The sequence below is a fragment of the Grampus griseus genome (genome assembly GCF_964374135.1).
Source record: "Grampus griseus genome assembly, chromosome: 2".
In the NCBI taxonomy this organism is placed as follows: Eukaryota; Metazoa; Chordata; class Mammalia; order Artiodactyla; family Delphinidae; genus Grampus; species Grampus griseus.
The window spans coordinates 36,885,095-36,908,371 of record NC_139018.1 but is presented as its reverse complement, the minus strand read 5'-3'; the positions used below and the strand labels follow the sequence as shown (position 1 = coordinate 36,908,371).

The 23,277-nt window shown below is 56.4% G+C and overlaps 1 protein-coding gene across 2 annotated transcripts in view; it reads left to right on the top strand.

Moving 5' to 3' along the window:
• The window catches only part of PLEKHG3 (pleckstrin homology and RhoGEF domain containing G3), a 42,421-nt gene that overhangs the window by 17,368 nt on the left and 1,776 nt on the right, over positions 1-23,277 (top strand). For both annotated transcript variants that reach the window (XM_082648869.1, XM_082648868.1), the window contains exons 2-18: positions 9,153-9,533; positions 10,700-10,797; positions 11,978-12,047; positions 12,321-12,367; positions 12,476-12,626; positions 12,718-12,849; positions 13,073-13,255; positions 13,467-13,559; positions 13,820-13,906; positions 14,128-14,161; positions 14,507-14,599; positions 17,100-17,189; positions 17,643-17,681; positions 18,122-18,141; positions 18,595-18,915; positions 19,591-19,704; positions 21,814-23,206. In XM_082648869.1, the coding sequence (XP_082504995.1) occupies positions 9,192-9,533; positions 10,700-10,797; positions 11,978-12,047; positions 12,321-12,367; positions 12,476-12,626; positions 12,718-12,849; positions 13,073-13,255; positions 13,467-13,559; positions 13,820-13,906; positions 14,128-14,161; positions 14,507-14,599; positions 17,100-17,189; positions 17,643-17,681; positions 18,122-18,141; positions 18,595-18,915; positions 19,591-19,704; positions 21,814-23,206 (3,307 nt within the window). In that variant the 5' untranslated portion in view covers positions 9,153-9,191. The remainder of the gene's footprint in view (positions 1-9,152; positions 9,534-10,699; positions 10,798-11,977; positions 12,048-12,320; positions 12,368-12,475; positions 12,627-12,717; positions 12,850-13,072; positions 13,256-13,466; positions 13,560-13,819; positions 13,907-14,127; positions 14,162-14,506; positions 14,600-17,099; positions 17,190-17,642; positions 17,682-18,121; positions 18,142-18,594; positions 18,916-19,590; positions 19,705-21,813; positions 23,207-23,277) is intronic.

Genomic DNA, 23,277 nt, shown 5'->3' with positions numbered 1-23,277 from the left:
TTATTACTTTTTTTGGTACTGTGTGGCTTGTGGGATTTTAGTTCCCTGACCAGGGATTGAACCTGGGCAGTGAGAGTGCAGAGTCCTAACCACTGGACTGCCAGGGAATTCCCCAGATATGACTATTTTTCCTTCTAGAATTCTCTTCCTCAAAGATAGAGGGGCAGTGTCTTATTCCTTTCAATATCCCTAGGGCCTAGCATCATGCTTGGAAGTGTTGAGTGATTCCCAGACTGGAGGCTGTCTTGACCTCCCACATGGCTCCAACACCACCCTCTACTTCCTTTTGTTATTATTATGTGGGATCTTAATTCCCCAACCGTGGATCGAACCTTGCCCCCTGCAGTGGAAGCACGGAGTCTTAACCACTGGACCAGCAGGGAAGTCCCTGCTTTCTTTTGTTATTGATGTGCTTGTCTCGTTTCTCCTGGTAGAATATCAGCTCCTGGGAGTGGGCTCTGTGGGTGATTCATTTCTGTGTCACCCACAAGGCTGCAATGTCCTTGTGCAAAGTAGATGCTTGAATCTATGGTTCAGTGAATTCTGAAGCTCATGACTTGGGACGGGCCAGCAGTGCTAATCCCTAAATGAGCGGTAGACCCTGTGGTACAGGTGGCTCACTGCCCTGCTCCCTGTCGTCCAGCGAGTTAGGAGCAGAGCTAGCACTGGTTTTGAGCTGTGCTGGCTGGAGTCCCAGGGCTGTTCATACACATTCTGCTGCTTCGCCCTCTTTGATATCCCCTGTGACTTAGGAAATGGGGCTTTCCCCAGTACCTTATGTCTTTGTGACGTGCTGGCTCTCCCATATCTCCACCCTGGAGATGGACTGTGTTTTTTCTTTAAAACCCAAGGACCAGCGTCCAGGATGGTTTCTACTGATCACTTCTTTGTGCTTTTGCTGCCTCACCTCACCTTCAATTCTGTTCCTCCTCAGGCCTGTTGTGCCCCATGGCTTTGTTCCCCTCCTAGCTGAACATGCCGGTCTCTACCTGTGGAACCCTGAGGAATGTGCCCTGCCTGCTACAGCAAAGGACTGTGACTCATACTTCATCCTCTGGTTTGACCTTCTGTGGGGCATAGATATCAGACTTTTTCCTTTCCAGCCTAATTGCTTTATGTTTGCCCTTATAATATCATGGTCCGAATGTATGTTGGGATCATAGATGATGGATGATTGGTGGGGTGAGTGGGGAGGGGAGGGTTAGGTCATGCTGGTTCACCAGGTTTAACCCATATCTTTACTATTGATTTGAGATGTAGGTCAACTTTTCTAGGCACACGTCAGAAAAATCTCTTGTCCTGGTGCTGTGGAGCAAATAGTGATTCATCCATCGTCCTCATCGCTCCCATTTATGGGGGGTTTACTGTGTGTCAGTTGTACAAATTGCTCTACTTGTATCATCTCAATCTTGGAGACCAGCGAGGTTGGTAGTACTGCTGTGCTCATTTTACAGGTGAGGAACTTGAAGCTTGGTCAGGTCAAGTGACCTGCCCAAGGCCACACACAGCCAGCAGAACGGAGGAGCTGAGGTTTAAACCACATCTGCCTGACTGCAATGCCTGTGAATCCGTTTAGTGCATTTAACCTCTGCTGTGGACTCCCACGTACTCACGTACTTGCTCATTCTCTCCTTCTCTTCTGACAACTCAGATCTAGTGGGTCCCTGTGTTCCCACTTGCTTCCAGCTGAGATTCTCCAATGCCTTTGAACCTGTTGCAATAGTAAATGCTGCAACTCTTGAAAGTGTGGTTCAAGCCGAGAGGACTCCAAACAAGCAGCCCCTACAGTGGGCAGAGGGGGGCAACTAGATGGCTCATTTGTAGCATTGGGTCCCTGAATTTTGCTGATAAGGAGGGGTGGTCCTGTGAACCTTTTTGACCTAGAGATGAGAGAGGTAGGGTCTCTGGGAACACTGGAGGTGTCTATGATTTCTAGCACAGTCTTTAGCTCCTCCATCTTCTGGGGACATTCTGTCTGTCGTTTTCCTTCTTAGTTACAAGTTGTGCTGGGAGCAAGCTGACCTACCCTGGCTGAGAGCAACAGCAATTTCTAATCAACGTTAATTATTCTCATTTGCCTTCCGTACGTGTTTCTGTGAAACCTCCTGGTGGACTGCTTTTCCTGGGGTATCTGTAGGGCCATTTTATTGTAGTCCCTTCTCCAAACTGCAAAGTGGTCCCTTGGCCACTTTCCCCTTCTCCCAGTTTTTGTGGCTGGTCACTTAATGTGTGGCATGGCAGGGCAGCTGTACCCCTGCTCCAGTCCCTCGTCTGGGGCTAGGGTACGGGACTGCTGGGGTGAACGAGCAGTCACTGCTCCTGCGTGCCTCTTGGTGGATCGGAAACTTGCTGGCAGTGACTAATGTGGAAACTCATTAGACTAGGAGGAACGGGCTCAGGTCTTGACTTTGACTACTGTTTATCTTTCACCTGACTGTGGGAGTGGTGAAGTGCTCTAGGCACAATCCCGTGGGAATTTATTGAGCATCTAGTGTGTGCATTGCCTTCTGGGGGTGAAAGAAGGCCCAGCCCACTGGGTTTTATTATCTAGTCTGGAAGGAAAACTTGCACATAAGAGCCCCCAAGGACCAGTGCTTTATGTGGTACTCAGGCTCATTAGAGTTCGAAGAAGTGCATGTGTATGAGTGTCCCATGGCTGCTGTAACAAACTGCAAACTTAGTGGCTTAAAACAGCACACATTTATTATCTTATAGTTCTAGAGGTCAGACGTCAGTCTGGGCCTGCATGGCTATGTTCCTTCTGGAGGTTCCAGGGGAAAATTTGTTCTCTTGTCCTTTCCAGCTTCCTGAGGATGCCTAGATCCTTTGACTTGGGGTCCCTTTTCTCCATCTACAAAGCCAGCAGCCTAGCATCTACCAACCTCTCACTCTCTGTCCCTCTGCTTTTGCTGTCACATCAGCTTCTGACTCCTGCTGCCTCCCTCTCATAAGGACCCTTGTGATTACATCAGACCTACCCACATAATCTAGGACAATCTTCCCCATCTCAAGATCCTTAACTTGATCACATCTGCAAAGTCTCATTTGCCATATAAGGTAACGTGCATAGGCTCCTTATATCCAGGGATTAGGATGTGCATATTCTTGGGGGAGAAGCATTATTCAGTCTGCAATAGTGTGTGTGTTGGATGGGTTGGTGATGGTTGGGGAGGCCTTTCTGAGGGAGATGATTTGACCAAATTTGTGTAGGGAGAGAATGTCTAGGACACCTTCCAGGTTTGAGAAGCAACATGAGCAGTGGTTGAGCTTGTGGGTGGTGGGGACAGTGAGGTGTGGGTGAGTGGTCCTCCCACTGAAACAAGATGCCAGGGGCTTTCCTTTCCTTCCAAGGCTAGGCCGAGGGAGTTTTTTGGACTTCAGTCTGTGTGTCCAGACTCCCTCCCAGAATTCAGGTGGGAAGGCTCCATTGGCAACCAGAGCCTTTCCTTCCACCACACTTGGTGGCCCCTGCTATTCCTGGGTGGTACCAAAAGGAATTCACGAGGGAAAATGAATTTGAGCCAGCTGGCCTGGGTTTGGGTGGCCCAGAAACCCTGGTCACACTTTGCACAGCCTCTGTGGCAGCCACGTTGCTCACATTGAACACAGTCAGTCCTTAGGGAGCCTTCCCTTGCCCTCCCTTAGGGTGCGTAGGGCCCTGACCCCTGAGTCTCTGGGGAGGGACAGGAGGGTCAGAAGGAGAGGGGCAAAGGCCAGACCCTCTCAGGGACCCTCCCCATCCCCAGGAAAGCCTCGATGGTGTGGTGAGGGGTATCCTCAGCTGGTATGACCTCAGCCAGCTCTACTCACCATCTGCTGGCCGGGGGAGCCGTAGGAACAGACCCTAGAGAGCCCAGCTTCTGTGGGGACAGCGCTGGGCAGCAGTGTGTCTGGAGTGGTGCTGAGCTGGGGGTGTGTGTGTGCGTGTGCGTGTGTGTGTGTGTGTGTGTGTGTAGAGCACAGCTGGGCTCAGGATCTCAGGGTGAGATCTCTGTGGAAGTTTACATTGCTCCCGCCTTGTTTGTCTGGAAAAGCTGTAGCTTTTCTCTGTTGCTTCCTTCTGGTACCCTCTCTGAGCAGATCCTGACAGTGCAGTTGAGGGGTTAGGGGGAAAGTCAGAGGCCTGTGGCTGCCCCTGTTTGGAGAGCCTTTGGAATATCTAGCAGGTGTCGGTAGTTGGGAGATTAAAGAAGGTCAGGAAGGAGGGCCGCGCAGCGTGCAGCCCCCCGAGCAGGGAAGGACTTGGCCCGCTTGCCGGTACCTGGTGATTCCCTGGACTTTGGAGCAGCTGCCTTTGGGGGAGACCCCTCTCTCAGTCCCCGCCCACCTCCAGAGCAGGTGTGGCGCTCCGCCTCTTGGGTGTGGGGCAAAGCGGGGTAGGTGAAAGGATGACGTCAGCCGCCTCCGCACCTGGACCCAGCCTCTCCGAACCAAAATGTTTTCTGGGGCGTCTCCAGAGCGCCGGCCTGCACAGCCTCCTCCCGCTCTCCTGCCTTCTCAGCCCAGTAGCCCCCGAGGGAGGGCCGGAAGGGAGTGTTGCTGAGCCCTGGGGACTCCCTAGGACCAGAGAAGCAGAGGTTCTCCGGAAGGTTCCAGGTGAGTTCCCCACTGGGACCGTTCTTTCTGAAGCTGGGGTGGGCTCAGGGAGCAGGGTCCTACAGCCTTAGTGACAAGAGGCTTGAAGATGGAACATGGGGGCTATGGTGGGGTTTGGATGGTCATTTTTTTCTGTTGGAGGCAGGAGGCTAGGTCAGATTGGGGGCACGGTGCTGAGGCCTCGCGGGGCGGAGGAGGATGTGGGACTTGGCCCCGGTCTGCTGTGCTGGGAATCCAAGGGGCCTGCTGCAGCCTGCTTGCGTTCCTGCCCGGGGATGTTCAGGGAAGGTCCCCGTTGGTGGAGCCAATAACCTGGAGAGGTGTGGGTGGAGGAAGGGTGTGGATTAAACTTAGAAAAAGTTATTAAAGAAAAAAAAAAGGAAACTGATCTCCCTCTCCTGTGCCCCAACCCTTAAAGGTGCGTGTTTGAGCAGCTTATTGGGAAGGTCTTATCAGAAAGCAGCTTATCAGAAAGGTCCTACAGGACCCTATCAAAGAGAGCTTCCCAGGTGTGGGAGATACAGAGTTTTCTAGAAGACTGACTCACTGACTGATGATTGACTGGATTGATTTGTGTTGAAAGATGGAAGAGGTCACTGCGGAGCGATACTTAGGGAACTGGAGACTAGTGTGACGGAACGGGGTGGGCGTGGACATCTGACTGCTGTCTGTTAACTTTCTCTTGGCGTGCACTGCCCCAGCGGACAGTGTCTTCCAAGATGAGTTTGAAGACCTGAGTTCTAATCTTGTCTTTGGGGTGAATCTTACCATATGGGGTGATGCTCCGTGGAGAGGAAGGAAAGATTGCCTCCGCCCAGGAACACGTGGGCCGGTGCTTCCGCCGTCTCTGGGAGCCTGAACTACACACACAGTAATGGTTGGATTGGGCTTTTAGGACCAGAGTGCTCACATTAGGTGTGATGTCCCTTTTCCCTCTCTGTCTAGTGGTGTCTGCTAACAGTCCCACTTGGACTCTGCCGTGTCTGCTCTCACTGCCCCATTTGCTGTTCATCCCTCCCTTTCTGGATCTCTGTGTTCTTTTCCAGCGAGAGCGAGAGCGATAGAGAGCGAGAGAGAGGGGCGGGGGGAGAGAGAGAGCGCCTCATGATCCTAGGTCTCCTGGTCACTGTAGGGCTTCTCTTGTCATCCGAGCAGTTACAGTCCGATCCCTATGCCCTCGTGCTTCTTCCCCTCTCCATGACCTGTAGTCCTTTGACCTGGAATCTGTATTTTTCTACGTTGTTCCAAGGAAAGGGTAAATGGGCAAATGTCACATAGTAGGAGGTCTAGAAATAGCCTTAAGGAATCTTAAGGCTATTTAAGGCTCTCTCTCTCTCTTTTTTTTTTAACCTCCATTGGCCTTTGTGGGATAAGTGAAATGTCATGTTAAAAGCCCTGACTTTTATGTCTTAATATGTCCCCCGTGGCTTATGCTGAGGCAAAGCCTTGGCATCCAGGGCTGTGACTAATCCTTTGCTGCGGTTCTAGCTGCTGTGAAATCCATCAGGGAGGCAGCCAGCAGCGGGCAGGGGCAGGAGAGCATGCACACTGAAGCCTGAGTGCCTGAGTCCAAATCCAGGCTCTACCGCATGCTACTTCTGTGGCCTCAGTTTCTGCATCTGTAAAATGGGGATAATAATAGTACTGACCTCATAGAAATGTTATGAGATAAAAAGGTCTTGTTATGTCTACGGCACTTGGAACATTTTTAGCTGTTAGTCATTATGCTTTCTTTTAACCCCAGGAGGATTTGGGCATGGGCACTACTTTGAAAACTTGATCTTGGTTTGCAGGCAGATGTCTGTGTGCAACCAGAGAAAATTTCTCCAAATAGAAAAGATGTTTTAGTTCCTGGGCTTTTGAAGTGTGCTTATGTTGCACCCTATGGCAACGGGGCCCCTAAAGAGTGACCCTCAGAAGGTACCCTTTAGAGATAAATCTCCCTGAGAGTGTGTGTGTGTGTGTGTGTGTGTGGTGTGTGGCTGTGACTAATCCTTCACTTTAAGGCCGTGACCTGACCAGCTGTGAAATCCATTAGGGACTTGGGCCGTTTCCGTTTAGCATCCCCATAGGGGCTGACTGATCCCAGGTTTGATCTGGGAAAGGTTTTAGGTCGTAAGTCCCTACCCCGTTGTTCTAGTTGGGATTGACAGGCCTGGGGGGCTGAGGGGGAGAAGGGGTGGAGGGGCTGCGGTGTGCCTGACAGTGCACGTGCCTTGAAGGACACCAGAGTCCCACAGGGCTGGGGCTAAGGGCTGGGGCAGAGTTTGGGTCTTTGTCTCTCTTTGTGCTGAAATGACACGCCACAGGTGGGTAGAAATGACTAGCTGGTTAATCTTAAAGGCTCTTTTGAGGAGGTAGGAAAAAGCAGTGGTGCTGCATTTCCCAAGGGGCTCTCCTCTGAGATGCTCGGTTTCACCAAGATGATCCTGTTAATTAATCCTTTCATTGCACCTGGAGGGAGGGAGCACTCTGGACTGGCCCCAGTGCTGCCACTGTGTCCTCATCTGCAAAATGAGAGGCTCACAGAGTACCTCGGAGGTGACCCCGTCCCCCAGCTGAGACGTGCAGTGAGAAATTGCTGTGCTTGAGAGGGTCCTTGCTGGGCTAGCGTGCATGGCAAACAGGTCTCAGTGCTCCTGATCTTAGCTTAGTAGTGGTACATTATCCACTTGCCAGATCACCTTTTAAGGCCCCTGCCCTTAGGTCACTTACAGCCTAGGGCAGGGGTCTCACACAGAGAGTGCTACAATAGGGGTACCCCTGGGGTGCTGTAAGAGTACATAGAAGGGGCCCCCAGGTTTGGTTTCTGGGGATGTATGGGGGGTGGCTTCTGAGACCCAAGGGTTGGTATAAATGACACAGGTTGGGGGGCCGTATGGCATGGGGTGGATGGGGAGGAAGTAATGGCCAGGCAGAGAGAACATTTGCCAAAGCCAGAGCCCAAGGGCGCTGGCACAGGTAGGGACATTGGTTCCAGGTTGGGGCACAGGCACAGAAAACCACGGGGCAAATTCAAGGCTGCCAGAGTGATGGTACCTTCTAGACCCTTCTCATAGCTCTAGCCTGTGATCTAGTAGCTTCTGATCCTTAGAACTGGAGGTGGAAGTCTTTGGGGCAGTAGAGGTGAGAGGGACGCTCTAGAACATTTTTCCTATGGAAACAGCAATCAAGTGAACATTCTGGAAAGTGGTGTTGGCGCGCTCTGGTGCTCTGGGATGGGGCTGGACTGTCCTTGACCTTCCCAAAGCCCACAGCCACCACCCCACCTTCACAGACTTGCTGCTCCAGGCTGGCCTGCCTGTGAGCCACACCATCTGCTTAGGGAATAAAGTCCACCTGAGGCTATGTTTGCCTCACCTGGGAACAGTTTCCTGCTTGCTGTGCTGCCCTGATCTAGATCTAGCTGTGCTGAAGGGAACTTAGGGAGACTCACCGGTGGCTCAGCCCTGGGGAATTTCCTGTGCCCCTGGAGCCAGGGTGAGTCAGGGACCTGTACAGGGGGCTGGAGCTGGGGGCAGGGGGGGTAATGTGGGTTCAGCCTTTGTATCATCTCCTCTGCCTTCTCCGTGGGTATCCAGAAGGTTTCAGGTTCATGGTGAAGCCCCTGGTGGCCCCAGAGATTCTGCCATCCTGGGGAGCATCTTACCCTCTGGCACGTCGATTGTTAAGAGCCGGATCCTTGACAGGTGGACACTTGGGAAGTGCTTTTTTTTTTTTCCCTCGGTATGCGGGCCTCTCACTGTTGTGGCCTCTCCCGTTGCGGAGCACAGGCTCCGGATGCGCAGGCTCAGCTGCCATGGCTTATGGGCCCAGCCGCTCTGCAGCATGTGGGATCTTCCTGGACTGGGGCACGAACCCGTGTCCCTTGCATCGGCAAGCGGACTCTCAACCACTGCGCCACCAGGGAAGCCCCGGGAAGTGCTTTTTGACACTGTTTTGATGGTTTATGGAGCTGTTGCTCTGTGCTGGGCATCAGGCTCAGAGCTGTACATCCAGCAGGTCACTGCATCTTCAGGGGCACGGCCGAAGCTGAGGCTCTGGGAAGCTCGGTACTTTGCTGGAGCAGAGGCACTGGGCTTCGGATTCCATCACAAGGCACCCCGGACCGTTGCTCTGGCAGAGATGCCCTCTCTGCTTTTCTGGGGCCTCAGCTTTCTGAGCCCTTTATTGTTACTGGATGGGGTCCACCGTGGGAAAGACGGAGGTGGAGCGGTTGCAGTCAGGCAGGAATGTCACTTGGGCATCCTTGCAGATGCTCATACAGTCTGAAGGCAGGGGCCTCCTTGAGATTCCGAGCTGTTGCTTTTATAATTGTGGTAAAATACACATAACATAAAATTCTCATTTTTAAGTGTTCAGAGGTCTTAAGTACATTCCCATTGTTGTGCATCCTTCGCCTCCAGCCATCCGTAGAACTTTATCTTGCAAAACTGAAACTCTGTATCCATTGAACACTAACTCCCCATTCCCTCCTCCCCCAGCCCCTGGCAGCCACCCTTTTACTTTGTTTCTGCAAGGATTCCAGAGGTTTGCCCTTTGTCTGTCCCGCCCAGAACCTCCCTGGAGCGCCCCCACCAGGCAGCAATGCAAGGATGCCCGTCTCTGCCTCGCTCCACCAAGATGGCAGCCAGGAGCGGCCCGTGAGCCTGACCTCCACCACCTCCTCGTCAGGCTCCTCCCGTGACAGCCGCGGGGCCATGGAGGAGCCCAGCGGCTCCGAGACTTCGGCCAAGAACGGGGCCGGCTCCCCGCGCGGCCGGCGTCTCCCCAGCAACAATTCCAGCAGCTGGCTGAGCATGAGGGGCCCCCTGTCCCCTTTCAACAGCCGGGCGTCGGTAGCGCCTGCGCACAAGCTCAGCTACGTGGGTCGAGTAGTGCGGGAAATCGTGGAAACGGAGCGCACGTACGTGCAGGACCTGCGCAGCATCGTAGAGGTGAGGCTCACCCCTCGCCCCCCGCGGGGCTTCGGAGCTAAGGTTGGGAGGGGACCACCCTCTCCTCTGGGGCTGGGGCTGGCCTCTGGCTTCGGGTGGCCCAGCTCTCGCGCGTAAACCTACTTCCACCCAGGGAAGGAAAGTTGTCCCTGACATGTTTGTCTCCAGGAGGTGCTTCCCATGGAGTAGTGGGGAGGCCTCACGGCTCTGGCCCCGGGAAGCCACTGGCTGCTCACGCTGCCTTATGACTTGGGGTCCGATCAGTAGCTTGGGCCAGCAGAACTTCCCGCAGATGCTCGGGGCGTAGGCACCCCTGATAGGGAGCGGGGACAACTGTGCTTAGCGGAGACTGAACCGCAGTGAAGAAACTGGCTCTGGACCCCACCTGGCCCGCGCCCAGATTCCTGCCCTGTTGTTTCCTGCTTACGGGGTCTTGGGCACCTGCGTAAACCACCCCCACAGCGCCCAGCCTCAGGTCCCTCATCCATAAATTGAAGATGCAGGGCCATGTACGTGTGCTTCACACTGGGAGGCGCACTGGGCGAGGTGACCGTGGGAGGGCGCTCTCTGCCCTGCAGAGGGAGGTGTATTCATTTCCTAGGCCTGCCTAGCAGACAACCACAAACTGTGGCTTAAGGCGCATTAGTTTATCCTGTCCTGGTTTATGAGGCCAGAAGTCAAAAATCAAGATGCTGGCAGGGTTGGTTCCTTCCGGAAGCTCTGAGGGGGGGGGTGCGTCCCAGGGCTTTCCTAGCTCCCGGAGGTTGCTGGCAACCCTTGGTGTTCCTTGACCTGCAGATGTATCACCCCCGTTTCCACCTCCGTCTTCACATGGCCTTCTCTGTGTCTCTCTGTGTTCTCTTATAAGGACACCAGTCACTGAATTTAGGGCCCACCCTAAATCCAGTATGGTATCATCTCAAGGTCCTTAATCGTTACATCTGCAAAGACCCTATTTCCAAATAAGGCCACATTCTGAGGTTCCAAGTGGATATTAATTTTGAGGGGGAATTATCCAACCCAGTACAGTAGGTGATGTCTGTGAAATTGTGTCCTAGCTGTAACATGCAGTACAGAAATGAGGTGTGGCTGGGGGAGAAGAGGGAAGACGGGAAGGGACAGGATTGTGCCTGGGAGGCTGGGCCCTGACGCCTCACTCCACGCAGGACTACCTCTTGAAGATCATTGACACGCCTGGGCTGCTGAACCCGGAGCAAGTCAGTGCCCTTTTTGGGAACATAGAAAGCATCTACGCACTGAACAGGTATGGAGCGGGCCTGACATGCACCATGTTCTGCCTGTGAGGCCCATCTCAGGGCCTAGGGAGGAGCCCCGGATGTCCCTGGTCTCGTGGGCTGTGACACGTGGGCCAGGGTCTGATCTCTGAGGGTGGGGAAGGGTGGTCCATCCCTGTACAGTGGTATAGTTAGCTCCCTGCAGGAGAGGGGGCCTGTGGGACCGTGTGCCCTGGGGCTGATGTGCTCATTTGAGGCCGTGTTCATGTTGGGTCCAGCCTGGGCCAGCGCCCCTCAGGGGACTGCTGAACCTTGCACGTGATGCCCTCTCCCCTGTCCCTTCGTGGCCCCTTTGTCCCTCTCATCTTGGTCCCCCAGTGCAGATCTCTTCGTTTCTCCTCCACCTTCCCACTGATTCCGTGGGAAGTCGGGGCTCCCTGGAGGTGATCTGACCCATTAGGGGAACACACAAGCCAGGCAAAGCGTGATGAGGGAGTCCGAGCGAGGCCTGGTGAGGGGCTGCTTCAGGGCAGAGGGGCTCCACGAAGATCACACATGAGTGGCTCCCGGCGCCCCCAGACTCCCCAGAGAGAGGGCACTGGTCCGGAGGAGCAGAACTTGTGGGGACAGTATTGATAGGACAGGAGGAACCTTACCCCAGGCGCCTTAAGATGGGCAGAGGGACTTCGTGCTGGTCAAGCTGGGAGGGCAGACGGAGGTGAGACTTAGGCGGGGGGTGGGGGGGGTTGGGCAAAGAGGAGCACAGGAGGGGAAGGCAGGGGGAGCACTGGGGTTTCCTCTAGAGCCCCCATTTAAGAACAAGCAGTGCTGGGAGACTCACCCTGTCTCTCCCCTTTCCTTCATCCTTCTGAACTGGGGGCCTTGGTTTCTTTGCGAGTTCCCCCTCTCTCCTTCCCCCTTTAATGTCTGCTTTTGTGTGTTTGACCCCTGCCTGCAGAGGAGCTGTGTCCCCTCCCGAGGTGGGTACTGGTGTCCCTTCTCCCTCTCCTGCTTGTGGAACGCATGGCTCTTTTTTGTCCCCCACCTTTGCAGTGGTGCTGGATACTTTCTGTGTTGGCTGCCCCGGGCAGGGCTCGCTGACACCAGGGCTGGCGTGTGTGTGGGCACCAGGAGGGTGGGGAGGGGGTGTAGTGGTGACTGGAGGCTGCGAGCGGTCCGGTGTCTGATGACCATTCTCCCCTTACCCAGCCAGCTACTCAGAGACCTGGACAGCTGCAATAGTGACCCGGTGGCTGTGGCCAGCTGCTTTGTGGAAAGGGTAAGAAGGGCGGGGTCCTTGCCTCCATCCTGCCTTGCTGGGGGCCTCTCTCCAGGGGAAGGGCTGAGTGCCCGGCCTCAGATAGGAAGGGCCTTTGGGGTGGAGCCAGGGACTGCTGGGTGGACGGCATGTCCGAGACAGATGGGCACAGAGATGGCTCTGCAGGTGCTCGGGGAGAGTGTGCTCTGGGGGCCAGGGGCATGTGTTTGATACACCCAGGTTTATAGTCAAACGGGAGTCTCCCTGAAATTCCTAATTTTGGTCTTTCTTTAGAGCCAAGAGTTTGATATCTACACCCAGTATTGCAACAACTACCCCAAGTGAGTAGTGAGGGTGGAGAGGGGAAGCAGAGCCATTTGGCGAGTCCAGAGCGCCCCACCTCGCCACGCAGGCCTTCCCCTGGTGACGGCCCCTTCCTCCACTCCCAGCTCAGTGGCCGCCCTCACCGAGTGCATGCAGGACAAGCAGCAGGCCAAGTTTTTTCGGGACCGGCAGGAGCTGCTGCAGCACTCGCTGCCCTTGGGCTCCTACCTCCTAAAGCCAGTCCAGCGCATCCTCAAGTACCACCTGCTACTCCAGGTAACCCCAGGGTCCTCCCGAGTACACAGGGGCCTGAGGGAGGGGCAGGGCCCTTGAGTCTGGGCTGCCTAAGCCCCTGTCTCCCACACAGGAAATCGCCAAACATTTTGATGAAGAAGAGGACGGCTTTGAGGTGGTAGAGGATGCCATTGACACCATGACTTGCGTGGCCTGGTACATCAACGACATGAAGAGGAGACATGAGCACGCAGTCCGGCTCCAGGTGCTCTGGGGCCGGTAGCTGGAGGGACAGGCAGGGGTGGGGCGGGGTTTGGAAGAGGGAATGCGAGCTGAGGGGTGGTGTCGGTGAGGATGGGCTTCTCTGGGGGGAGCCCTTGGTGCAGCACGTCTCTGCAGAACCCAGGCGGTGGCTCCTGGGGCCCTGTGTGGTTCCCAGCAGGGTCTCGAGCACCCTGACCCTGGGGGTCGGGGATTCGCTGCTGCAGGAGATTCAGTCTCTGCTCATCAACTGGAAGGGGCCAGACCTGACCACCTATGGGGAGCTCGTCCTGGAGGGCACATTCCGCGTGCACCGTGTGCGCAACGAGAAGACCTTTTTCCTCTTTGACAAAGCACTGCTCATCACCAAGAAGCGGGGAGATCACTTTGTCTACAAGGGTCACATCCCGGTAACGAGGCCACCGCCATCTCCTCTGCCCCCTTCCCACCGTCCCAACGGCCGGGCTCCACTCCGTGTCGCCTTCACTGGGCCCCGGGTTGGTGTGGACGCAGCTCCACCCTTCAAGATTACTCTCCCTGCCTCCCCAGATGGTCTTGAGGGGCTGGGGCCCCAGGTCAGCTCCCCGCCTCGTGCTTGACTGCCCTCTCCCTCTGCCCCAGTGCTCCTCCCTGATGCTGATCGAGAGCACCAGAGAATCCCCGTGCTTCACCGTCACACACTACAAGCACAGCAAGCAGCAGTACAACATCCAGGTGAGGGGCGGGCTGGGGCGCGGGCTGGGGACAGAACCCGCCCCCTCGCGCGGCGGCACGAGCCTCAGAGTCTCCCTCTGCAAGGGAGAGGTCGTTGTGGGCACCTCTCAGGCTTGTGCTGAGGAGTCAAGGTAACCTCACAGAGCCCCCAGCACAGGCCCTCTTTGGCCTCTGCCCTCCTCGGCAGAAGCCTAGCGCACGCTGGATGCCTTCAGGCCTGTCATGATAACCCCCGCACCCTCTCCCTCGGGTCCTCCCAGGCCAAAACTGTGGAGGAGAAACGGAGCTGGACTCACCACATCAAGAGGCTCATCCTGGAGAACCACCACACCACCATCCCCCAGAAGGTGAGTTCCCAGGGCTCCTGATGGGGTGCAGGGAGAGGGTCCCTCAGAACCAGCTCCGGGGTCCACGGGGGCCTCACCTTCTGGACGTTGGCCCCACTGGACAGCGGGGATCAGTTCAGCGGATGCCACGGTCCTTGGTGCAGCAAGAGTGAGTCTTTGGGCCGAGGGAGAAAACGGCACGTACCGAGGTAGCAACGAGGTGGGTTTCCTTTCCCTTCCAGGCCAAAGAAGCCATCCTGGAAATGGATTCCTATTGTAAGTGTACCCTTTCTGCCTGCCTTGTCCCTAACGGTGCACATCTCTAGATCAGACCTGAGGAAGCTTTGCCTGATACTTACATTCCAGAGAGCAGGGAGGGTGGGGAGGCTCCTTCTGTCAGGACTGGGGGTCTACTGCAAGACTAGGGCTCAGTGCTGCTGGTGGCTGGGACTCTGCCTCGTGCTCCTGGATGGAAGAGGACGGAAGATGGAAGAGGGGGGAGCTCTGGAGTCTTGTGGCCCCTGGAGGTCGGCTGGGCAGCAGAGTTGTGGTCAGGAATGGGCAGAGTCCACGCCAAGGGTGATAGTATCCCAAAGGCCTGGTTGTCTCTCTTGGGTGCAGATCCCAATCGGTACCGCCACAGCCCAGAGCGCCTGAAGAAGGCCTCCCAGGATGAGGCGTCCACCCATGTGCATCAGGGGCGCCGGCAGTCTGGTAAGGCAGGGGCTGTGCGGGCAGAGAGGCTTCTTTCCAGGACCCTTGACCATGTGGGGAACCTTCTGCAGCAGCATTTGGGGCTGGCTCTCACCCTCCGGAAATCCTGGGAAAGGGCAGGAAGGAGGGTAAATGGGGTGTGTCTGTAGCATCCTGCCTTCCACCAGGCCCCTCTGGGCCCTCCCTGCCTACCCAGGGCTGGACAGCCCTCCTTTTCCAAGGCCCCCCTTCTTAGCTCCTCTGCGATCAAAACCTTAGATAGTGGGAGGCAGCCAGAGTAACGCTCAGACGTCATGGATGGTCCCCAGCCCAGTTCTGGAACAGAGCAGAGGCAGGACGTGGGGAAAATGAGTTAGATTTCAAGTGGCACCAAATCCAGACAGGAAATATTTACTTTGGGTCTCAGGGAAAAGTTCTGCTTTCCTGGGTTTTCTTTCATGACGGCTTGCTGCTGGGTACTTGGAGGTATCGGAGTGACTCGTCTGTTGAAACGAGAAAACCTTGCTTTTATTCTCGGCTCTTGTAGTGGTGCATGTGTGTGTTTTCTGCCTCGGTTTTTACCCTCGCCTTCAGTCGAGGCCCAGGGATGGATTTGGCTTCGGCCAGGCACTTGTCAAACTTACACATGAGGTGGGAGTTGGGGTGAGGACCATCTCAGAGACCCCTAGAGAGGAAGATTCAGGAGTGATGGGAGATGTGTCCTGACTGGGATCCCCACGGTGAGTTGGGTTTGATTGGCATGGCTCACGGGTCCTCTGAGCAGCTGTGTGGATTGCTGTACGGGCTTTGGTCTTCTGGAGGGTGGAGCTGAGCGGTCTTTGGAAAGCTTTTGTGTTTTTGTTTTGTTTGGTATTGTTGCTGATGGATCTCGAACCCTAGGCAAACTTGCCATGGTTGCAGAAGTGCTACGGTGCTGTGTGTTAAAAGCCCCAAATGGGCTTGCGGGATCTTAGTCCCCCGACCAGGGATCAAACCCAGGCCCTTGGCAGTGAAAGCACGGAGTCCTAACCCCTGGACTGCCAGGGAATTCCCCCCTTTCCTTTCTTCTCCTATAATTCTTCTGTCCAACATTCCCCCTTAACTCGCCATAGCTTTGAACTGGAAGCTTCTGACACGTGGAGGTAGTCAGTAAGGGACTGTGGTGATGGTGGTAATAGTAACATTACCTGTCATAACATCAGCTTCCAAACTGCAGCAAGCAGGGCACTCAGGAAATGATCCGCTTCAGAGCTCAGGTTTCCACAAGGCTGAGATTTTAGCCTGTAAACGCTAAGAGTTGGGTTTTGTTTGTTTTCATGTTTTAGTTTTAATCGTTATGAAACAGACATCTTTCTAAAACATGCTTCATACGCTTGAGCCTTATAAAATAGAGGAGGCCCACACGGTCAAACTTTTCCCTTTCTGGAGTCCGTGTAGCAGCATCTTTGTGGCGTGTGAACAGCTCCATTCTCTGGGGCCTTGGGGGGAGGCGGGGCTGTGGGTTGCCATAGAGACAGCTGGCATTGAGGTGTTGTGTCCATCTTTACACTGAAGAGTTCTCCTTATCAGTCTTGGCATGCGTTTCTTTAGTAGCCCTTCCTTCTTCTCTCTTCTGTTAGAAATTAATCGATTTAATGTGCGAGAAGCGTGTGTAAAAGCAGGCCAGTGAGTGGATGAGGGGGGATACAGGCCAGTGGAAGTGCTTTAGGGCCTGCTCTCAGCCATCTACTCTGACTGCCTCTGGGCCTTTTCTGCTTCCTACTTCCAGAGAGCTGGGATGGACAGATAAGTACACTATATGGATAAGTAAGGTGGTGTTGTCATCATTTGTCACTTATTAAATATTCTTTTATTTATTTATTTATTTATTTATTGGCTGCGTTGGGTCTTTGTTGCTGCACGCGGGCTTTCTCTAGTTGTGGCGAGCGGGGGCTACTCTTCGTTGTGGTGCGCGGGCTTTTCATGGCTTCTCGTTGCAGAGCACGGGCTCTAGGCACGTGGGCTCAGTAGCTGTGGCGCACGGGCTTAGTTGCTCCGTGGCATGTGAGATCTTCCCGGACCAGGGCTCGAACCCGTGTCCCCTACATTGGCAGGCGGATTCTTAACCACTGTGCCACCAGGGCAGTCCGCTTATTAAATATTCTTGATTACAAGTTTTAAAATGAAAGAGAAGAGCATCTTGTATTTCTCACTCTAAAAACAATTGGACATCTACTTACGTCGATGCAGACAGAGTGTAGGTATGTGTGTGCCCGTGCACATTTAGAAAAAAGGTTCTTCAGTTTGCTCTCCTATCCAGGAACAGCTGAGAGACCTCAGTAGACCTTCCTTGTGGCTCCAAGTTTATAGTGGGCCTCCCACTGAATGCCAGTTCGTCAAGGGCAATATGGGCTAAGGGCAAGGTTCTGTAGACAGGTTCCTTGAGACATGCCTCCCTATCTCAGGTCTGTCCCCAGAAAAGGCGGGTTGCGAGGTGCTGACACCATCAGCCTAATGGATGTGTTTTGTATTCTGTCCTCAGAGCCTGGTCAGCTCCTGTACAACTGGGCAACACTCCCCAGCAGGCAGCGAGGCTTCACGGTGCCAGGCCTTAAGGGCCATAGAAAGTCGGGTGCGACCTCTGCTTTCCGGCTGGGGTGCTGTGAAGGGGCTTGGCGTTGGGTGTAGCTAAGGCGCTGATGTGCTCCGTGCAGGGAAGGAAGGTGGGGCTTGCGGTGGAGCCAGGGCCCTCATGAGAGGCTCGTCATTCTGAAGGGGGCAGCAGGGGGCTGTGGCCCCGGAGCTGAGGGCCCCGGGCTGTGTGCTAACGCAAGGATGGGGGCGGGGCTGCTTCTTGGCTGTGGGTCACAGCAGAGTCCCCAGGCGGGTGGGGGCAGTGGCCCCGGGCCCTGTCTCCCTGTGGGCTGGTCGCGAGGGCAGCCTCCTTCAGGCCCTCGGGCTGTGGGGGGCCCCGCTGGAGTGGACTTTGAGCTGATGATGGGTGTGTGGCGCTGTGAGCGTGGGACCAGGGCCAGGCCGGGCTGCTTCAGGCCTGCTCTGACCGCCCGTTCGCTTTCCTCACCAGAGCCATCCAGACATCTGCTCAGGCAACACAGCGAGAAAGGTGAGTGAGTGAGGGGTGGACAGGCACCACCCCCTTTAAGGTGCGCTCTAGGGCAGGGGTGAGAGCGTGAAGCTGGCGACCAGCAGGGTGTGGGCGTCGCGGACATTTCAGAGGGGATTCTGCCTCGTTCTGCCCTGGAAGTGGGCCTCACCCCTTGCTGTCCGGGCTCCCCCTGCACACCTTGCACCCTGTCTCTCTGCCCTTGGGTGACAGCAGGAGCGAGTGACCGTGCCATTCTGCACCCCCGGCTCCCGGTCTGTCAGTCATTCCTTTGAAAGCCCGGGAGACCTGGTGAAGGTTCTGGGAGCAGAGCCCCTGACGCGCTCTCGCTCGGGGGCTCTGGGCCTCAGGCCTCTGTGAGGGGGCTCTTTCTCCGGGTTACTGATCTCCGCTCCCCCTCCCCCTCGCCGCTGTGCCGGGACCTGGTGGTGGCGGAGCAGCCAGAGCAGCAGGAATGAAGGTAAGACCAGGGGCACATGGGACAGCCTTGGGGGACAGCCCAGGTCAGCCCCCATCATCTTCCTTCACTCAACAAACACCTGTCGAGCACCTACTGTGCGCCAGGCTCTGTCATGAGGGTCACGGAGATGAATAAGCCGTGGCCCTTGCCCAGGGGACCCTTCTGTACCCTTTTCCTGGAGTGGCACCCTGGTGGTGGCCGGCCCGGCCGGGATCCTCTCATTTTGCCCTCTCCCTGGGGCAGGCAGGCCTCTCTGGATCCTGAGTTCCTGAGCAGACCCCAGTCCCAGCTTCCCACCTCGAGAACCCCCTGCTTCACGTGGGAGCCTAGTGGAGACCGGGGTGGGGGGGTCTAGATGTGGCTTTCTCTGTGAAGCCTCCCCAGCCCCAGCTGCTGCAGGAGGAGGGGGGCTGCCCCGAGGCCTGTCACGAGGGGGCCTTGTGCTCTGAACAGCATGCGGGCAGTGTTGGCATGCTCCTGGACTTTGAACAGCCCCCCTGTGCTCGGGGCCTGCAGTCGGAGGCTGAAGGGGCTGCCCGGGAGGAGGAGGAGGAGGAAGAACAGGCCTTTCAGGTGTCCCTGGAGGACCTGGCAGGGCATGAAGGCCGCGAGCAGGGGGCTGGGCCAGAGCCCCCAGGCGAGGAGGAGGAGGAGGAGGAGGAGGAGAGCCTGGCAGTGGCGGAGCAGGTAGCCGACTTTGCCAGCTCCCTGCTGGCCGCCCTCCACTGCTGGCACTATCGGGCCAACGCTTTACTTTTCTCCCGGGGCGCTATGGTGAGGTGTCTCTTCGATCTCCCCCTCCTCCTTGCATGCCCCCTGGCACGCGCATGCCCGTCCAAGAGTCCCCTCCCCTGCCCTTCTCATCCCTCCGTCCTTGTTCCTTCCTTCCTGCCATCAGCACTTCTTAACACCTTGCTCACTGTCACGCCCTGGTGAGCCCCTGGCATTCGTTGTTCCAGCACTGGGTGCTAACCAGCATGCTACTCAATGGGCATGACTAATGGGGCGCGGTGGGGGGAGGGGGAGAGGCCAGCACACAGGGAGCCGCATGCCTGGCAGGGATTTCTTTTTTTTTTTTTTTTGGCGGTACGCGGGCCTCTCACTGCTGTGGCCTCTCCTGTTGCGGAGCACAGGCTCCGGACGCGCAGGCTCCGCGGCCATGGCTCACGGGCCCAGCTGCTCCGCGGCATGTGGGATCTTCCCGGACCGGGGCATGAACCCGTGTCCCCTGCATCGGCAGGCAGACTCCCAACCACTGCGCCACCAGGGAAGCCCCTGGCAGGGATTTCTGAGTCCCCAGACCTGGCAGTTCAGGCTGACTCTGGAATGGCTCAGGTCCAACACAGCCCAGCCCCTTTGGGGCTCAGGAGATGCTGCCAGGGTTGGGATGCAGGAGGGACCAGCTACCCGTTGTCCTGGGAGCTGACGACTACCCTCTGCTTGCTGCAGGGGAAGGGGCACAGGGAGCCCGAAGACCCCAAGAGCTGCCGAAGGCCCAGCAGCCGATCTCCAACCACCGCTGAGAAGTGCCTGAGCTTTGAGTCTGTGTCTTCCCTGCCGGAGGTGAGGGGCCAGCAGGCGGGAGGGGGATAGTGCAGAGGCGCCTGAGCCCAGATCTCCAGCTCTGCAGATGGGGCTTTCAGGCATGGGCTGTCCCGTTGGGCCCACGGGGACAGGGAATCCCACTCCCTAGGACTCTCGGGCCCTCAGGAAGCCTGTCTGGCCTGTGGGCATGCGGCTTGGTGACCGACAGCCTCTTACTCTGAATTAGAAAAGGTGCCTCTTCCTTTGGGCAGATGCAGTCTCTGGCCAAGGGGCACAGTTATTGGAAGTGACCAGATTATAGGTCCCCTTGGCCAGGCCTCCTTGCATAGAGCATAAAGCTCTGCCCTGCTAGTGTGCCAGACACTTAAATCATGCCTGTCCCACCTGGCAGAGGAGTAAGGTGTCGATATCTACTGGGCACCTCCTACGTGCCTGATGTTTTGTTTCTTCCTTCTGTTTCCTGAGCCAGCTCTACCAGGGAGAACAAGACTCAGGTTAGGCTGACGTGCCTGGCATTGCGCAGCTTCTAAGGGACAGAGCTCAGATTAGACTTGGGTCTGTGACCCAGAAGCCTGCACTCTTTTTTCCCGCCACCCCACGCTATCTGGGGGTTATGTGGAATGGAGTCCTGTGCTCTCGCAGAGTTCCAAGGAAAAGTTCATGAGGCTTAGACGCCGGGGTGGGCCTCACAGCCAGGACATTGAGAAGCCTGGGTGACATTGGAAAAGAGTTCAGAATGGTGCTGTCCGGTGACAATAGAATGTGAGCCTCGTGTAATTTTATTTATTTATAAATTATTTATTTATTTAAAATATTTATTTATTTATTTTGGCTGCGTTGGGTCTTCGTTGCTGCGTGCGGGCTTTCTCTAGTTGTGGCGAGCAGGGGCTACTCTTCGTTGCGGTGCGTGGGCCTCTCATAGCGGTGGCTTCTCTTGTTGCAGAGCACGGGCTCTAGGTACGCGGGCTTCAGTAGTTGTGGCTCCCGGGCTCTAGAGCGCAGGCTCAGTAGTTGTGGCCCACGGGCTTAGTTGCCCCGCAGCATGTGGGATCTTCCTGGACCAGGGCTGGAACCCATGTTCCCTGCATTGGCAGGCAGATTCCTAACCACTGCGCCACCAGGGAAGTCCCCTCATGGGTAATTTTAAATATTCTAATAGTCACATTAAAGAATTATTTAACCCAGTTTTTCCAAACTACTATCATGTCAACATGTAGTGTGTTAAAAAGCTGTTAATGAGGTATGCTGCGCTTTTTTGGTATGAGGTTTTTGCAGCGTGGACCGGCTACATTTCAGTTGCTCAGGAGTCACGTGTGGCTGGCAGCCATTGTGTTGGACATTACAGGCCTGGCTCCTGGGTCCCACTGTGCAGGTTCTAGACTAGAACGATTGGAATCGGGTCTGATTCCTCGGGCTATAGCGTGTTATCCTGTGTTCTCCTTAAAGATTCCTCTGGAAAGCTGCCTGTACTGGCTGGTTTTATGATTCAGATGACCTTCAAGGTGATCAAGAGAGAGCTGCCAACTTTGCTTCCTTCCTTGCCATCCGCTGCGCACATGCAGAGTCCTGCACGGGGGCGGAGGCTGGCTGGCAGGAGCCACATCCCCGTCTTTACCCTCTGACAGGATTCCAGCACGTGGTCCTACTGCCCTCTGGATCCTGATCCACACGGGAGACCCTGGCCCCTCAGGGAAGTTGTTTAGGCCTGGGTTTCAACCCGGAACAACCCCCATGTGGGGAGCTACTGGGGCTTCAGGGAGCCGCCTCCCCTCAGGCAGGGGAGTCCTGGTGCCGTGGCTCTGGCCCCACGCTGCACGTTCCCACCGTGTCCGTGTGCTTTCCAGGCAGGCCGCCACTGAGAGGTGCCACCGCGTCACCCCATCTGCGTTCCTAGAATTTTTCTCGGGTTTGAGAATGTGGGCCCAGCACCCCAGCTGCAGGGTGACTAAGGGACATCCTCTCCCTAAGGACCTGCTGCCCACTCCTGAGTCATGCTCATTCTGATGGCCTGCAGTCCTAAACCGCAGCCCCTCTCACTAGGCTTTGAGCAGGCTGTGCTGTCCCCACATCCCCCCGGGTCACATGAGGGAGGTTTTTGGCTCATATGAGCTCTTTGTGCTCTCCCAGGTTGAGCCAGACCCTGAGTCTGGGACAGAGCAGGAGGAGTCTGCTGCCATGGAAGGTCCCAGGACCGAGGAGATGCCCTCAGACACAGAGGCTCCAGAAGTCCTAGAAATGCAGCTTGACACCCACCAGCTGCTGCTGGGACTGGACCCCCCGGGTGACGTGGTGGACTTCATGGTGGCCGACAGCACCGAGGACCCGAAGGTCCTGAGCAGTGAGGACGAGGAGGAGGAGGTGGGGGCCGCCCACGAGCCCGAGAGCCTCCTGCCTCCCTCTGTGCTGGACCAGGCCAGCGTCATCGCCGAGCGGTTCGTCAGCAGCTTCTCTCGGCGGAGCAGCCTGGCGCTGGAGGACGGCAAGGCCAGCGGCTTCGGGACCCCGAGGCTGACCAGCCGGAGCAGCAGTGTGGTCAGCCTAGAGGACAGTGAGAAGGGCCTGGCCCGGCGAGGGAGCACCACAGACCCCCTGGGCTCTCAGCTCCCTCCAGAAGCGGACATCAGTATGGGGGTGGCCGCAGAGAGTGACCCTTCTGTCAACGGGACAGAGACCCAGAGCCCAGGCTGCCCAGCGGAGCCAGACAGGCCTTCCTGCACGAAGGAATCGAAGCTTTCTTCCCGAGACCGGCTGTTGTTGGACAAAATCAAGAGCTACTATGAAAGTGCAGAGCACCACGACGCAGGCTTCAGTGTCCGGCGCCGGGAGAGCCTCTCCTTCATCCCCAAAGGATTGGTGAGAAACTCAGTCTCCAGAATCAACAGCCTTCCCAGGCCAGACCCGGAGCCAGTGGCTCCGCCGGGGCATAAGAGACAGGTGCGTTCGCGGGCAGCCTCGTGGGCCCTCTTTGACTACCCAGGACCAGGCCAGGCTCGGGCTGGGGACCCAGCTCCCATCACAGATGCTGAGTTCCGCCCGTCTTCGGAAATTGTGAAGATCTGGGAGGAAATGGAGTCTCCTGAGGGCAGCCCTGGGAAGGGACCAGGCCAAGGCCAGGCCAATAGCTTTGACCTGCATGAGCCCCTCTTCATCCTGGAGGAGCGTGAGCTGGGGGCCATCACTGAGGAGTCGGCTGCTGCCTCGCCGGACCGTGCCTCCCCCACTGAGCCCCCCAGCCCGGCCCACCTGGCCCGGGAGCTGAAGGAGCTGGTGAAGGAGCTGAGCAGCGGCACCCAGGGGGAGCTGGTGACCCCGCTACACCCCCGCATCCTGCAGCTCTCCCACGTGATGGACAGCCACGTGAGCGAGCGAGTCAAGAGCAAGGTCTACCAGCTGGCTCGCCAGTACAGCCTCCGGATCAAGAGCAAGTCGATGACGGCCAGGCCACCGCAGCCATGGGAAAAGGTGGCTGCCACCACCCCCCACCTGCAGCCGGAGGCTGGAGCACCATCTGCTGGCAGAGGTATGAAGGGGGTGGGGCGGAGGGCCCTGCCTGCAAGCCTGGGATGGAAGCACCTTTTAGGAGCCAGCTGG